Source organism: Ahaetulla prasina, chromosome 1 (genome assembly GCF_028640845.1).
Source record: "Ahaetulla prasina isolate Xishuangbanna chromosome 1, ASM2864084v1, whole genome shotgun sequence".
NCBI lineage: Eukaryota > Metazoa > Chordata > Lepidosauria > Squamata > Colubridae > Ahaetulla > Ahaetulla prasina.
This window is the reverse complement of record NC_080539.1, coordinates 52,122,910-52,139,457: the sequence shown is the minus strand read 5'-3', so window position 1 is coordinate 52,139,457 and position 16,548 is coordinate 52,122,910. Positions and strand designations below refer to the sequence as shown.

The 16,548-nt window shown below is 35.9% G+C and overlaps 1 protein-coding gene across 7 annotated transcripts in view; it reads right to left on the bottom strand.

Annotated features, from left to right (window-relative positions):
* Positions 1–16,548, bottom strand: part of THADA (THADA armadillo repeat containing) — a 121,335-nt gene that overhangs the window by 96,884 nt on the left and 7,903 nt on the right. For 6 of the 7 annotated variants that reach the window (XR_009152951.1, XM_058165232.1, XM_058165233.1 and 3 more), the window contains exons 8-19: positions 16,251–16,441; positions 15,066–15,160; positions 13,307–13,527; positions 10,520–11,211; positions 9,678–9,829; positions 9,440–9,595; positions 8,817–8,939; positions 6,519–6,642; positions 4,766–4,917; positions 4,295–4,508; positions 2,099–2,228; positions 1,078–1,214 (exon numbers count right to left, since the gene is read on the bottom strand). Coding sequence is in view for 6 of the 7 variants with exons in the window: in XM_058165232.1 (XP_058021215.1) it covers positions 1,078–1,214; positions 2,099–2,228; positions 4,295–4,508; positions 4,766–4,917; positions 6,519–6,642; positions 8,817–8,939; positions 9,440–9,595; positions 9,678–9,829; positions 10,520–11,211; positions 13,307–13,527; positions 15,066–15,160; positions 16,251–16,441 (2,387 nt within the window). In the remaining variant the exon portion in view is untranslated. Of the gene's footprint in view, positions 1–1,077; positions 1,215–2,098; positions 2,229–4,294; positions 4,509–4,765; positions 4,918–6,518; positions 6,643–8,816; positions 8,940–9,439; positions 9,596–9,677; positions 9,830–10,519; positions 11,212–13,306; positions 13,528–15,065; positions 15,161–16,066; positions 16,207–16,250; positions 16,442–16,548 lie in introns of all 7 variants that reach the window. The other variant, XM_058165234.1, reaches the window with a different exon arrangement.

Below are 16,548 nucleotides of genomic sequence, written 5' to 3'. Positions count from 1 at the left end.
TAACATTGTCACTCTCTCCTTTGATCCTAATGATCAGTCCATTTTTTTTCACTTTCATCTAGCCATAATTTATTTACACTTCAAATGGAAGCGTTATGCTCTTCCCGACATGTTACGCTTCTACTCTTTCAGAAACAGCCAGCTTGATTGATGGAAGAAAGTGTAGGAATGTAATATGAAAGATCTAGAAACTACAGGCCATGTAATCCTGCACTTTGTGATTCCACTCTAAATCCATAGGACAATATACTCCAAATTCTTCCCTGGTTTTGTCATCCCTTCTCTCCTTGTTTTAATTAAATTTTCTCAAGGCCAAACCCATTTTTCTAGTTAAAAACAGCATGTTATTGTTACTTATATGCACCACCATCAGACTTGCACTTTACATAGGCTTTGACTGTATGACTTAATACAGGGCAGACTATTTGGAGCCATAGGTTTATAGATAGCCCTGAAACTAATTTTTGGCAGCGTTCTGCTTAATTTTAAAAACTTCACATAAAAGTTCAATACAGTCTTTAGGTGAGAATCATTTGTCCCTTTCCCAAACTGCTTGGGAAAAAGAAAGAAAAAAAATGGGTGTGTCCCTATCCATTGCTTACTTAATCAAAGAAAAGCCACAGCAACTTTAAGAAAGGAATGGCCTCTCAGTCAAGTCAGGGGCAGAAATAATTAAAGAAATGAATGCGTAAGACAAAAACTGGAAGGAATCTGCCAGTCCTGGTTTCCATTCCTCTTCTTCTGTATATGTTTGGAAATCTGAATATCAACCACATGGGGGCTTCTGAACTCTCTATCTTGGCCATGCTTAAATTTGATCAGGACACTGACAATACCAAGTAAACATTACTGGCCTATTAATCAATAGCTGCATGTTCTTGATAAATTATAAGCATTCATACCTCAATTTTACACTGACACTAAAAATACAGCATTTTCAGCATCAAATACAACATAGAGAGAGAGTGGAATACTGGAATGCACAGTTCTGGGGTGCTTAGAAAAGGAAACTAAAACTAAAATTTATTGAGGTTAGTGCATCAAAAAAGTCAGGAATTTTAGGAATTCCTGCATTACCTAAGTCAGTATCCATTGGAATAAGACCTTCTGGAGATGAACTCTGAACTACTGGAGATACTACAGCAGAAAGTTTATAGGACATCAGAATAAGTTTTCTCACTACTTCCTTCCATTCACTGGTCAGCGTCATATGACTGTAAGAAATAAATCAAGAAATTCACTGTAAATCAAGTCACCCTAAAATTAATTAAAAGTTTAAAAATAAAATAAAGTATGAGAAATTAATGCTTATTCATCACATAAAAAATTACAGTTTAAAACTACAGAACTATTTTACTGCATGCAGAATTATTTTTATAATATATTACATGTCATATTTCCTCTCAATGAAGAAGGATATATAAATAAATGCATCACTGGAATCCCAAAACACAGAATGATATACTGACAAGGATACTTCTCAGTATCTATTCAAGGTGTCTAGTTGTCTGAAGTACAATCTAAACTTCTCCTCCTAGTAAAGCATTTCATCTATATTTCCTTCTGGCACTATTGAAACTAGTGGTTACATTCTGCTGTACGACAGGATAAATCTGATTAGGATTCAAAAGATTCATGTAGTTCAGTCTGCTTATACCTTTGATACAAGAACACCATGGAATCCAGGCTGTAGTCCCAACTGGAAAATTGTAAAGCACCCCAGAAGGCAACACAAACTATTTACACAGTGTTGCCATGAAAATCACGTACTCAATGGAACTGAGCTCAAATCAAGAGTATATCTGAGTCCAAATTAAGAGCACATTTTTAGTAGTTTGCCCAAGCAAACTATTACAGGATTCACTGAGAGGCTATGCAGGCCCTACAAATTCTAGATCTGCCCACAAGTTTTACCAACAAACTTTACTTATTGTGGCAGCAAGACAAAATGCATAACATGTGGAAAATAATTACACTGAATGAAACTGACTTACATTCTAATTAAAATTTAATTTCATGCAGCATTTGTTTTACTCTACAGCAAGAAAGAAATCAATGAAAGTGATTGCAGTTCACATCAATATTCAATATTACTCACTTTAATTGACACAAAGCCCCAGTTATACAGTGTACTCGGCCATACATTGGGAATGAAGCAGCTGCATGAAGTAAAGACTTCTCGGCTTGAAATATTTCTCTTTCAAGGTTTTCCAACAAGTACTTGATAACTATACAAAAATAAAAAGCCAGAAGGGTATCAGTCTTTGTAAATACCATTCCTTACCAAATCCTACTTTTATATTAAATAGACAAGCAAATCACAAAAAAGCAACAAATTGATGACAGAGCCACTTATTCCTTGTGTGTCCAATCACACTTGGCCAATAAAAAATTCTATTCTATTCTATTCTATTCTATTCAGATTGTTGCAGATATTTTTATGTCTTATAAGTTTCAAAGAAAATTCCCAGATCAATAAAAAAATTCAAAAAAGCAAATACAGAAAACGTTTAAGCACTCATTACATGAACTAATTGTTACCTAAGACTGAAAACACAAAGTTTAGATTAAAACTAGTCTAGTCTTGGTGACTTCCAATGGCTCCGCTCTCTCCGAAGGACGCCCTAAGGGCGCCCGCGCTGCGATTCTGTAAAAAGCCGGCGAAAACAGCAAATATCAGCTGTTCGCCGGCTGAAAGTACTTTCCCCGGTAAAGGGGAAAGGAAAGAGCAGAGGAGAGATAGGTAGAACTCTCTAGAGGCCCCGCTTTCACGATTTGAAAGTGGGGAACTTGAAGGGGAAAGTTCCCTGGAAATCCCTCTGCAGCAGCTCCAGAGCCAGCGTGTCTCTGCTTCGGCAGAAAGTGAAGAGAGCGACCACTTCTGCTTCAAGTGATTGTTATGGATTTTTATAAGCAGACGGAACAAACACAGGAGATCAGTCATTTAAATTGCAAGTATTAAATCTGACTTCTATTTTTTTAAAAAAACTTTTTTTTCTTTCATCTACAATCAACATAATGAAACAAAATGGCGTTTACTTGCTGAGAAAGTAAAACTGAATGGAGACTTTATCTTATTGTGTTGGACTGTGGACTGTTGGATAATTTTAGTTTGTTTAAGTATTTCATGAGGGGACTCTCAGCAAGAACTCTGCCATGAAGGTTCTTTCAGAAGAATGGATTCGTGCCTTTATACAGGATTATACAGAAAGAATATATTTAATTATTCAAAAATACGAATTGATAAAAAATGGGGACGTTTTGGATGAGAGTTTGGAGGAAATTAACCAGTGTAATCAGTACTTGGAAAATGGAATGGAGGAGATGCAAGCAAAAGTGGATAAAAATGAAGATATGATCATGAATAAACAAGATGATGTAAAGAGGCTCTTTTTAAAAAGTTTGGATGAAATGCCTGAATCTGTGTTACAAGAGGCTGCCTCCCAAACCGAAAAAATTCACAGGGTTAATGCTTTACAAGAGTTATCTTCCCGGACTGATGGAATATATGGCAGTAATTTGTGGATTGTTGGACATAAGGAACTATTAGGAAATATTGTGATTGACTTTTCAAAAGGAGTAATGAAGGAAAGACAGAGACTAATGCATCAAAAAAAATGCAAGAGACAAAAGTATTATTCTTGAAAGAAGCTTTTTCTGAAATATTAACAGGTAAAAATATTAGCATTCCTGAAAGACTATATGTGAGAAAGATCTGGAAGAAATGGGTTGATTATATGTTTCACATCTATCATAAAAGACTAGATATTTGGATTTATATTGGATTTTGACAAGGAATTTTTTTGTAAAACTTTTTGAATAAAAAAAAAACTAGTCTAGTCTTATGAAAAGAAGGACTGGGGTGACATGATAGCAGTGTTCCGATATCTCAGGGGTTGCCACAAAGAAGTCAAACCATTCTCCAAAGAACCTGAGGGTAGAACAAAAAGCAATGGATGGAAACTAATCAAGGAGAGAAGCAACTTAGAACTAAGGATAAATTTCCTGACAGAACAATTAACACTGGAATGACTTGCTTCTAGAAACTGTGGATGTTCCAACACTGGAAGTTTTTTAGAAGATGTTGTATAACCATTTGTCTGAAGTGGTGTAGGGTTTCCTGCCTAGGCAGGGGGTTGGACTAGAAGATCTCAAGGTCCCTTCCAACTTTGTTAAATTATTATAAAAAACAGAAAGCTATTACATCTGAATATGATGTAATTTCTCTGAACATAATGGCATCATCTTTCAATACAGAATGGAAATTTTAAATTACAGAATGTAAAATAATGACCATATAAAGTGTTCTTCTCTAACGGGTCAGCAGGTAGATCTTCAATTGGCTGAAACATGCCCACAAGTTGATAACTTTCTGAACAAATATTTAACAATCCTTTCTGATGTATTAAGAAGTTCAGTAAATAGGAAGCAGTCACGCAGTCATATGGCTTGGAACTTCGGCTGAGCTGCATAACTACCTGAAACAATGGTTGCAGTTTTTCAGGATCCTGAAATATGCAGGAAAAAGATAAAGTTTTAAATGTTAGCTGATGGGTACATACTGTAACAACAATCATCTGAATATCCAAGCAGAAATATTGGGTTATGATTAGCATAGTTAATCAATATCTAATCAGTACTAGAGAAATTTATGTGTGATAATTTTGAAACTGTCAATATCTAGTCACCATGAGTGAGTTGCCTGATTATATAAATGTCATAATAAATAATAATAAATAAATAAATCTGTAAGCTGTGCCTGTACCTGAAAATAAGGCAAGAATGGATGAAGTTTCATTAGAAGATCAAATGCCAAGGTCTTTACTTCCTCAAAAGTGCTGGCAAAACAGTGCAACAAACTTTCGGCACGAGAACAATCAATTTCTTGGGCTATTTGGAATAACTCTTGGCTTTGGCCTATTAAAAATAGAAATATTTATAGACAGCTGATTTGGAGCATGGCTGGAAATAAACAACCAACCATGACCAATATCCCTTCTAATGCATCTTATTATCTGAAATTACTTATCATATTAAAAAACCTAAATTTTCTATATTATATGATAAGACTATGGTGTGGAAAAGCTTTCTTATGCAGTAGGGAAATGCCACATGATATCATTATCAATAATAGCAACAGGAAAACAATATCTCATTGTTATACTATCTCTGGTTTCAAAGGAGCCTAATATGACAATTATAACAATCTTCAGAATCTTTCCATGTACACTTCACCAGTATTAGTGTTTTGACATCTGTAACCACAGCTACAATACCATATGCATATGCACATTGAGACTTGCATGATCAGATGATTTTTTTAATATCAGCTGCTGATACAGAAATCAATATTATTTATTGCAGAAGGATCTTAGCCTTTATGAAGCCACCTGTTTTCCTCTTCCAGGTAAATGCCTAACCAATACTTCGGGAAAAGCATAAAACTAGGCTGTCGATGAAGATTCTCAGTCATCCCCTAGAATTGTCTAGAAGTTGAGTCATGGCAACTGGACTTTTTTTTTCTTATTGGTTTGAAACTATTTGCTGCTTATCCAAGTAGTTTCTTCAGTTTGAGTAAATTGGTTAGGGGAATCCATATATAGCCTCCAGGGTGGTTTTCATTCCTCAACTAATTTGAATAGGTTCATTAGGTGAGTTATTAAGAGCAGTTGCTCCTAAATCCTTTCTCCTAGGTAGGACATTAAGTGTGGCCTCCCTGGTGAACCTGTGAAGTGGTCTTTATCTTCCTGGGGATGATGCACGAGTAGCATCAAAAAGGGGGAAAAGATTGTGTCTGAAGTTCCACTTAACTAAGAGGGGGTGGATTTTCCACTTTGGCATAAATGGATTCCTTCACTCCTCTCTCAAGCCATCTCAAACCAGAGATGGGGAAGATAGATGGTTATCTCTCAACCAGGGAAGGCCAGAAATGGCTGTCTCGTGTGATTGTACCTCTCTGCAAAACCATAATTGTGATCTGGGCATAAGGCCACCTGGATCACATGCTGTAATAACTGAACTTCAAAGACAAATCATACATCCATTTTTTTCAGCACCACTGGAGCTTTGAACAGTCACTGAATGAATGGATGTAAGCCAAAGACGACCAATATACTTTAGTGGAAAATATATCAACTCCTTGATCTGAAATCGATCTCAGCATGCACTTTGTTTCTCTAACTGAAGAATGTCAACTCAAAAAGAGAACCCTAAAACAAACAACAGCTTCTTTTTCAAATTTGTTTCTGATGAAAGCGGTCATCACTTTTGAGTGGATAAAAGGGCAATTTAAACCATAGCAGCTACACTATTTAGGGAAGAGACCCTCCAGCTTGTTTATAACCTCAGGTGGTAATATTATATCATCCAAACACAGTTCTTATCATCTAATATAAAAATGTTCATATCATTTAACAATTTTATTTTTGGAATCAAAAAATATTTTAAAACTCTTACATTAATTTTAGTATTTCCTGGAAAATCATTTTAATATAAGTCTGTTTTTTAAGGTAACCTACCCTCAGAATTAGGAAATGTGTCAGCTATTGTTCCCAAAAGAGTCAGTGCAGTAAATCTGCTTGGATGGGATGAGCCAGGAAACAAGGATTCAAAAAGTATACGGCAGATGGAAGAGATGAAATCCTAAAGATAAAACAGCAATTACATTTTTACCAGCGATAATGATCAAATATAATTTTACTTTGGAAAGAGTACATTTTTTTTAATCTATGCATATATATAGATTATTGTAGTGTGAAATCCAAATCAGTTTGCCACCAGTTTGCTGGCCGTAAATGCATGCTGGGTGCCAAACGCATGCTGCATGTGCATGCGCAGTGTGCACCAAATATGCGCTCTGCGCTGAAAGGAGGCATGGGAAGGGAAGTAGAAGCGAGGGGTTAGATCAGCTGTGATGCGTTATTTAGCTCTGCTAGAAAGCAGGATTTCCAGCAAAGCTAAACTGCGCTGCACAGCTGATCTCCCCCTCACTGTTCTACTTACCTTTCCAAGCCTCCTTTTGCTGCATGCTACACACGCGCATGCGTAGTACGCACCAAAAGGAAGCTTGGGAAGGTAAGTAGAACAGTGAGGGGGGGGTCAGTTGTGGAGCGCTATTTAGCTTTGCTAGGAAGCAGAATTTCCTGCTTTCTAGCAAAGCTAAACCCCGCTGCACAGCTGATGGTCGGAAATACCGGTTCGGAGGAATCGGTAGCTTTTTAAACTGCAGGTCCAACCAAACCGGTAACTAACTACCGGTTCACCCAAACCGATACATTATTTTTACTACTGGTTCGCCTGAACCAGAACGAACCGGTAGCATTTCACCCCTGGATTACTGTGGCGTAACTGTCAAGATAGCTGGAGAGGGGGCCAAATGAGCCGAGGTTGGAGTTACTGTAGAACTGCAAATGGCATAAGCACGACTTTCCCAAAAAATTCATTAAGTCTTATCTGGATGTTCCCCGGAGAAGGCAAGCAGTCTGCTGATATTCTTGTAACGTAGGTGACAAACAGTAAAGTTTCAGACTGAGGTTATTCATGAGTGGATCTGGTTGCTTGAACCAGATAACACCATATATTTGAAATCTACGCTTGAAAAATTCTTAGAGTCCTGGTTCATATCAACTACACATCAACCAAATCATCCCTCCTATAACACAATAACTGATCCTATAACATAATAACTAGGTCAAGGAATGCCATTCTGGGGAATACAAATCATGATGGTTGCATGGTTCTCTTATCAGCCTTTGTGTGACCAGAATGTGGACAAGTCTTCATCAGACAAAGCAGGCAATATTGGGCACAGTCAAGGCATCCCATCCCATCCGAGTGTGAGAGTATGCTCTGCAACTGCCAAATTAGAATAGAATAGAATAGAATTTTATTGGCCAAGTGTGATTGGACACACAAGGAATTTGTCTTGGTGCATATGCTCTCAGTGTACATAAAAGAAAAAATACATTCATCAAGGTACAACATTTACAACACAATTGATGGTCAATATATCAGTATAAATCATAAGGATTGCCAGCAACAAGTTATAGTCATACAGTCATAAGTGGAAAGAGATTGGCGATGGGAACTATGAAACGATTAATAGTAGTGCAGATTCAGTAAATAGTCTGACAGTGTTGAGGGAATTATTTGTTTAGCAGAGTGATGGCCTTCGGGAAAAAACTGTTCTTGTGTCTAGTTGTTCTGGTGTGCAGTGCTCTATAGCGTCGTTTTGAGGGTAGGAGTTGAAACAGTTTATGTCCAGGATGCAAGTGATCTGCAAATATTTTCACGGCCCTCTTCTTGATTCGTGTAGTATACAGGTCCTCAATGGAAGGCAGGTTGGTAGCAATTATTTTTTCTGCAGTTCTAATTATCCTCTGAAGTCTGTGTTTTTCTTGTTGGGTTGCAGAACCGAACCAGACAGTTATAGAGGTGCAAATGACAGATTCAATAATTCCTCTGTGGAATTGGATCAGCATCTCCTTGGGCAGTTTGAGCTTACTGAGTTGGCGCAGAAAGAACATTCTTTGTTGTCCTTTTTTAATGATGTTAAATTATGTAAGTTCTTCAGTGTAGTGCCCTGCTCTTTTAGAAATTCCACAACTCCATCACTTTTTCTTGGAGGAATCATACATCATTTTCTTTATGTTAGAGTTAAATAATTTTACATGACTTTTTTTCTATCTCATACCTCAATTTTATAAATAACAGAAAATCAACTGTTTATTTTACTTTCCTCTTCTGTGGTAACTGAATTATTTGAAATTTACACAAAAATATTAATTCTTTAGATTAAAGCAATTTACATACCCTACCTTATACTGTTGCAAAGTTGTTAATGGATCCCATGTAAGTGACTGATTAATTAGACCTTGTTTAGACTTCAATTGCTGCATTTTATGAATTGTCTGGGAGCTTTCATATATCCGGCAGAACAGCTTTTGGAAAAAATAGCAAAATAGAATTCAATAAAAAAGATTTAAAAATGGCATTACAAATTACCGTATTTTTTGCTCTATAAGGCACACTCCCCCCCCCCAAAGCGGGTGGAAATGTCTGTGTCTTATGGAACGAATATTGAATCACAGGCTGGGCCACAGCGGCAGGTTCCTTTATAGTGCTGAACCCCGCCTCTTCTGTCTTTGTCATTGCCCGCCTCTTCTATCTCTTTTCCGCAGTGCAGGAGTCAATAGGCAGAGCTGGCACATGAGAGGACACCTATCTGTGGTCCTCTCAGGCTCCACCTGATTTTTTTGTTTGTTTTCCACCTCTAAACCTAGGTGCATCTTATGATCAGTTGCGTCTTATGAAGCAAAAAATATGGTAGTTTACATATTTAAAAACCCCTTAAAGATTTCATGAAATTTCCTTTGTATTGTATTTCTTTATAGCATTTTGAGAAACAAGGGTATGTTTTACATTCACATTTTGAAATTACCTTTTTCAGTAAGGAACAAATCTGTTGCCTCACTGCTGCTGATTGGTTGTTCAAGTTATATGTAATAAAAAACTGTATCAGTTGCATTTCTTCGATGGAAATTACTTCTGTGCTGCGGTGACTTTCACACAGTAAACCCAAAGCATCTATTCGGACCTTTAAAATTAGAAGCAAGTTTTAATTATCTGGTTTCCCTCTGAAATACTAACTCTAACGTTTAAAACATTGAGACATGTACCTCATCATGTTGGTGAACCAAACCTTGCTTTATACAGTTCACAGGCACAAGGCAATCTTGTATTATGACTGCAAACTGCAAGTGCCCATGAGCCCTGGCCATTCTCAAGCACGCCATCAGGGCTCCAAGAGCGCCTCTGGTTTTGAAAGATCCTTAATAAAATACATACATTCTAATTAACAAAGGTAGTGGCTAGTCACTCATTTCCTTCTCAGCTCAATATGCCCATAAAAATCATATCCACCAAACAGATTAGTGTAGCTTAATTTTTATGATGCACCCAGGTGTGACTCTATATTATAAGCACTATCATGGCATTTAAATATTAAGGCCATATAAATATTAAAACGCTTTGTTGGAAACGAACAGCTTATGAAGCAACCATTTGAACTTGATCAATGACACGGCTATTCTAATGATTGGAAAACATTCTATGAAATAATATGAAAGTCCTTCATAATATGAAAACCAAACTTTCAATAAAAATGTAACCTTTTGTGGTAGGAATTAAAGTTGGGGGAAATGGTTATCTTTAATAATGTTTACAAAGAAAACTAATACAAGGGGAAAATGACCAACTTTACCTAGTTTGTAATAAAGAAAATAAAATTTGTATTATTAATTGAAAGATTTCAGAATAGACATTCTAAAGTTTGTTCCCAGTCACCAAGAGTCATCTTTACTTATCCTTTAAGTAACTGACAACTTGGAATTCTATCCTTCCCCCAAACAAATTCATTTCAAAAAAGTAAATAAAACAACACCATCACCACCCACAAACTTGGCCTATTTATGGATACCTTACACTACAACATATTAAGTATAAGATAAAAAAATCTTACCAACGTTAGACTCTGTTGAAATCTGAAGGATTTTAATCATGTAGTTCAAACTTTCTGGGCTACATTTTAGCAATTTTGGTAAGTAATAATCTGTTACATAGGTGGCTTGTTCTGGATTTCCATCACATAAAATCAAAAGCAGAGGAGAAACCCATGTCTCATGCCAACTATCAATCCAAGTGCTTCTTTCCAAAGTAGATATAAGATGCTTCTTATGATTCACAAACATGATTTCCAATAAATCACTTGCATAAGGTGCAAAGGACTGATCATTCATTACACCCAAGATTTGTACAGGAATTGTTCTGTCAATTTCCAAGAGATTGTCAATACCAATACACTCCACAAGATATCCAAGTGATGAGTATTTGCCTTTAACATGCCATTCTAAACCTAGCAGGCTTTCAGTTAATTCTGAGAAAAAAGGGTCTGGTTTTATTACGGATTCTTTCACAGCAGTTTGATGTATTTGAAGAAGATTTTTAAATATTAGCTTGGTCTGGTGCCTAACTGCATCTAGTGGATGTTCCCAATGTGCATACACATAATCCAACATTTTACCAATGGTTTCCGAGTTTCCATTGAGATTGAATTTCAGATTTCTAGAACTTGATTGAAGACAATCCATTGCTACACTGGTCCAAATAGCTAGAATTCTGGATAGAGATGCTGCCATTACAGACTCTTTTAACCTTGGAGAAAAAGTGTAAAGTAGGAAAAAAAATTTAATTACCATATTTTAAAACAAACTGAATATCAATGCTCAAATGTTTGTCAAGTGTCACAGAATTTTTTTGTTCTTCCACCTCTTATTTACATTTATTTGAATGCTTTTGATTTATAATAAAACTATTTCTTCATACTTTATTTTTTAGCTGTGCTCAATGTCTGATCTTTTTTTCTTCTTTTCATCACAATTTCTCTCTCTTTCTAGGCTATATATTTTAGAATATATGCAAGCTGCTCTTTTGATGCAGAAATATTTCTAAGTGGTAGGGAAAACTGTAACGGGAGATGTGAATCTAATTTACATTATTAAAAACCTAAAAATAATGCCTAGTATCTTCTACAGACTGGATGAAGGAAAACAAATTGATGCTTAATGTAAGTTGGTAAAGGTGCTCCTTGTAAGTCAAAAAAAAGGGAATTCAAACAATTGTTGAACCATCTTAAGTGCCACTATAAAGTAAGAGTAAGTAATTAATAAAGCTAATGAAAATATTTTCTGATTTCATTTAATTATACAGTACCACCCATTTTATATTTTGCAAGTGAAACAAAAAAGACTTTGAAATATTCACTATAAAGTCCTTTACACAGCTTGAGAAAAAAATAACTTCTGACCAACTACATGATATTTTCTACAGAAATCCAATATCGCTGTGCTCAAAGTTTTTATGGCACTACAACAACAGCTATGAATACACTGTTGGTCACTAGTTCAGAACCCAGCTTTGAATGTTAAAAAAGTCCCCCTCCAGAAAGAAACAAAATACAAAGTTTGTTTTGCTTAATATTGCATATATATAAATAAAACTTCACAAGTCCTTAATGGATTGCTTTGTTAGTAGTCAGCTTTAACCGGTCTGCCCACTCACATTTCATCTGGCAGGAGATTGCATAATACTGCACTACTGCTTTTTTGACATAACTTACCCTTTGCCATCTTCATACCTTGTCTAGGACTAGAATTCAGCACTTTTTAAAAATAAGAGCTGAAACCTGGAAGACCAACTGATCCCTCCCCTGCCCCCCATTGTAGATGCCTATATTCTGACAGCTTTTCTAACAGATCAGGACAAATATGTTTGAAAAAATATAATAAATAGTGTATATATTTTTCTAAGGTTTCCGTTTAGCATATGATTCCGCATATTTCTAAAATTACCCCAGGATAGCAAACTATCCAGTCTATAAATAACTTCAGATTGGTTTCAGAGCCATGGTGGTTCAGTGGTTAGAATGCAGTACTGCAGGACTAACTCACTGCTGACTCCAGGAGTTCAATCCTGACCGGCTCAAGGTGGACTCAGCCTTCCAGGTCAGTAAAATGAGGACCCAGATGATTGGGGGCAATATGCTGACTCTGTGAACCGCTTATAGAGGGCTGTAAAGCACTGTGAAGTGGTATATAAGTCTAAGTGCTACTGCTATTGCTATTCAGACTAGTTTCAAGTTCATCTCTGGCTGAAGATGAAATTTTAAAATGCTTATGCAAGTCTCTTTCCCACAAGTTCTATCATGGCTGGGTATTCAGTTGTGCACAGCTGCTAATGAAAACTATAAATGCATAAATACAGCTCTCCTTCTCCGCTCCCTTACTCTCTGACTGCCTAAAATACTTCAGAAGATTAGGGAACCCTGTAGAAAAGAAGTTGTAGAAAGAAAAACAACAGGTAAAATCGACCTCATTGTTTTAGACAGAACCATTTTCCGATGAAGTTAACAATGCTTAGTTCCAAATAAGCAGACACAAGAGTGCAGCCATGAAGAGGCATTTATAAATAATACGTCTCTTTATTTTCTCTGCAATAACAATTTTATGAGGTGGATTGGACTGAGAGTGTGTGACATTGTCTCTAACCAGCTTTCAGGCCAAAGGCAGTCTAGAACCCACAGAGTTCTGGTTTATAGGCCAGAACTTCAACTACTACATTCACACTGGCTCTAAATATTCTAATTAATGTTGTATTTCAATACTCACAAGTGCAGGTTGAGCCTTGTCAATCAAGAATCTGAGTTTCATTTATATTATTAAAAGTATAAAAAGTAAAAACAGATTTTTACCGTGTGCTTAAGATCAACAACACAGAGGCTATATCCAAGAGTAGTTTCTCTGCATTCTCTCCCATGCTGTGATCTTTCCAATCTAACATAGCAAGTGTTCCATGGCAAAGAAAAAGGAGGACGGAGTCAGAAAGTTCAGCAGTACAGAGACCACCACAGCTGTCCACAAACCACTTTGGCACATCAGAACGGTTCAATAAGCCACAAATCAAGTCACTGATCTGCAAAAAAGAAATGTAATATAATTGTAATGTAAGAGAAAGAAATCAAAAAGTATGGTTTAGTAGATTGCTGGAAGGCAAGAAGTTACAACAAAACCAGCAAAACACAATGGCTATTTCTTTTACAGCTGTCACTGAATGGAAATTATAAGAGCTAAACTTCAAATATTACATACTGTATGTTTCCAAAGCTATTTAAGATTGCTATTTATCTCCATTTTTACTACCCAAAACACATGCTTTATCAAGATGCATTATAGGCTATCCCCAAATCCGTATAAGATTACATTTACTCATAGTCAAAAATTCAGATCTATAGGTTGAATAAATCTGTGGGACCATTACAATTTGCATACAATCTGTGGGACCTTGCAATTTGCATACCAAGCAAATAGATCAACAGATGATGCTGTTAATATGGCTCTGCACTACATCCTACAACATCTTGAGTCTCCAAAGACCTATGCAAGGGTCCTTTTTGTAGACTTTAGTTCAGCATTCAATACCATCATTCCAGACATTCTTCTAACTAAGCTAAACCAGCTACAGGTACCGGAACAGACTTGTAAGTGGATCACAAGCTTCCTAACAAACAGGAAGCAGCAGGTGAAGCTAAGCAAGATCACATCAAATACCTGTACAATTAGCACAAGGGCCCCCCAAGGCTGTGTGCTCTCCCCACTTCTCTTCTCTCTATATACCAATGACTGCATCTCCAACGATCCATCTGTTAAGCTACTGAAGTTTGCAGATGACACAACAGTGATTGGTCTCATTCGAGACAATGACGAATCCGCATATAGACGAGAGGTCGAACAACTAGCCTTGTGGTGCAACCAAAACAATCTGGAACTGAACACACTCAAAACCGTAGAAAACGACGCTATAGAGCACTGCACATTAGAACAACTAGACACAAGAACAGTTTTTTCCTGAAGGCCATCACTCTGCTAAACAAATAATTCCATCAACACTGTCAAACTATTTACTGAATCTGCACTACTATTAATCTTCTCATAGTTCCCATCACCAATCTCTTTCCACTTATGACTGTATGACTGTAACTTGTTGCTGGCAATCCTTATGATTTATATTGATATACTGACCATCAATTGTGTTGTAAATGTTGTACCTTGATGAACGTATATTTTCTTTTATGTACACTGAGAGCATATGCACCAAGACAAATTCCTTGTGTGTCCAATCACACTTGGCCAATAAAAATTCTATTCTATTCTATTATAGTTACAATCTTTTAAAAATCATCTGATAATTGTCCCTGTGAATTCAATGGGATTAACTTCCAAGTAAATGTTATCTTGTCCCAAAGTTGCTTATAGTTAAATGTTATCTTATTGCACTATAAAGTGGCAATATTTCCTGTAACAGAATTTACATAAAACATGAAACTTGTAATTAATATTGAAATGGTTACTTTTTCAGTTACTTTCTCTTTCTTAGATTAGCTTAATGTTTCAAATACACTTCAAAATTAATTATATACATATTTTTACTTTTTTCAGAAGAAACACACTAACCAAACAAGGTAACTTCTCAACAGGTTGAAACATTGTCTTAATAAAAAGAACCACAGCCAATCCTGCTGAAGTCTGGACAGTTTGTAGAAGGTCTTCTAAATTAAAGAAAAAGATACTAGAATTATAAATGGCATTTAAAGTACTTGAGCATCATTCTGCTTTTCTGAAATAATAAGGCAATTCCTACTATATTTTTTCTATTGCATTTAACATACTAATTCTCATAATCACACTAAAGAAAATCATCAACATTATTACATATAATGGCCTATTATTACATATAAAAGTATGCCAAATTATTTGTTTCTAATGTTTCTAATTTGTTTCTAATCTAATCATGATCAAAATTGTAACTGTAATAAACACATATAATTGTATTTTCTTCAATAAGACAGCAAAATAAAATACATGACATTATATGATGCATGAACCCAACCACTAATATTACCCTTGATTGAATATCAACTAGGATCAAAAGTAGCCTTCCCATAAATGGAATAGCTGTTCCGTTTTCATAAGACATCAGAATATGCTGCTACGTACGTACAGAGAGAGAGTTTTTAAGAACTACTCACACTCCTGCAACTTCCCAAACCATCTTTTGTGCTGCCCTAAATCATTCATTCAACTTGGCAAACAACCAAACACACAGAGCAGATTTTCACAGGGTTTTATATAAGCTGGAGGAAATAATTACAGGTACTCCTTATTTACTGATCACAATTCAGACTGGCAATTCTGTCACTAAGCACTGTAGTCACTAAGCAAACAAGTGCATGACTGTGCCACTTTGACTTCCACTGTTAAGCAATCACTGTGGTGGTTAAATGAGGCAGAAATTTCATGACAGAAATGTGCAATTTTACATACTCATTCTCTATTAATTCTGCTTGTTATGAAGATTGGTCTCAAAGCTGTTGTTTGTTATAACCATTATAACTTTGAACAGTTACATATAACTTTGAACAGTCATAAAAAGGTAGTTGGTAAGCCAGGTATACCTGTATCCTTTTTGCAAGCAGAACTGCATTCATAGAAATTTTTAAATCCAATCCAAGTTAAATAAATAAGCAAGAGTGACATTATTTTAGTATAAAGATTCTTATTTCTGAGTTTAGCTTTCTCTCTCTTTTGAAATAAACTGTTGGAGAAAAATTAAAAATTTAAATTATTAGCACTATTTACCATTATTCAAGCAGCATATAAAGCAGTTCAGAAGTCCGCACATACATTGCCAAATGGGAGAATCCAATTTCTTCCAAAAACATCCCTGTATATTTTCCAGAACTTTTTGGATCAATGTCATGGAAACTTTAATTCCCATAAGCAAATCGTGCATTAGCCGAGTTTGAGCAATGTGATTTCCACTGAATTTCCTTTAAAAGGATATAAATAAGACAAATTACTGTTTCAAATCTGTTTGTGAGGATCTTTTATATATCATATCAATATCTACATCCATATATATGTCCATGCATTAGAC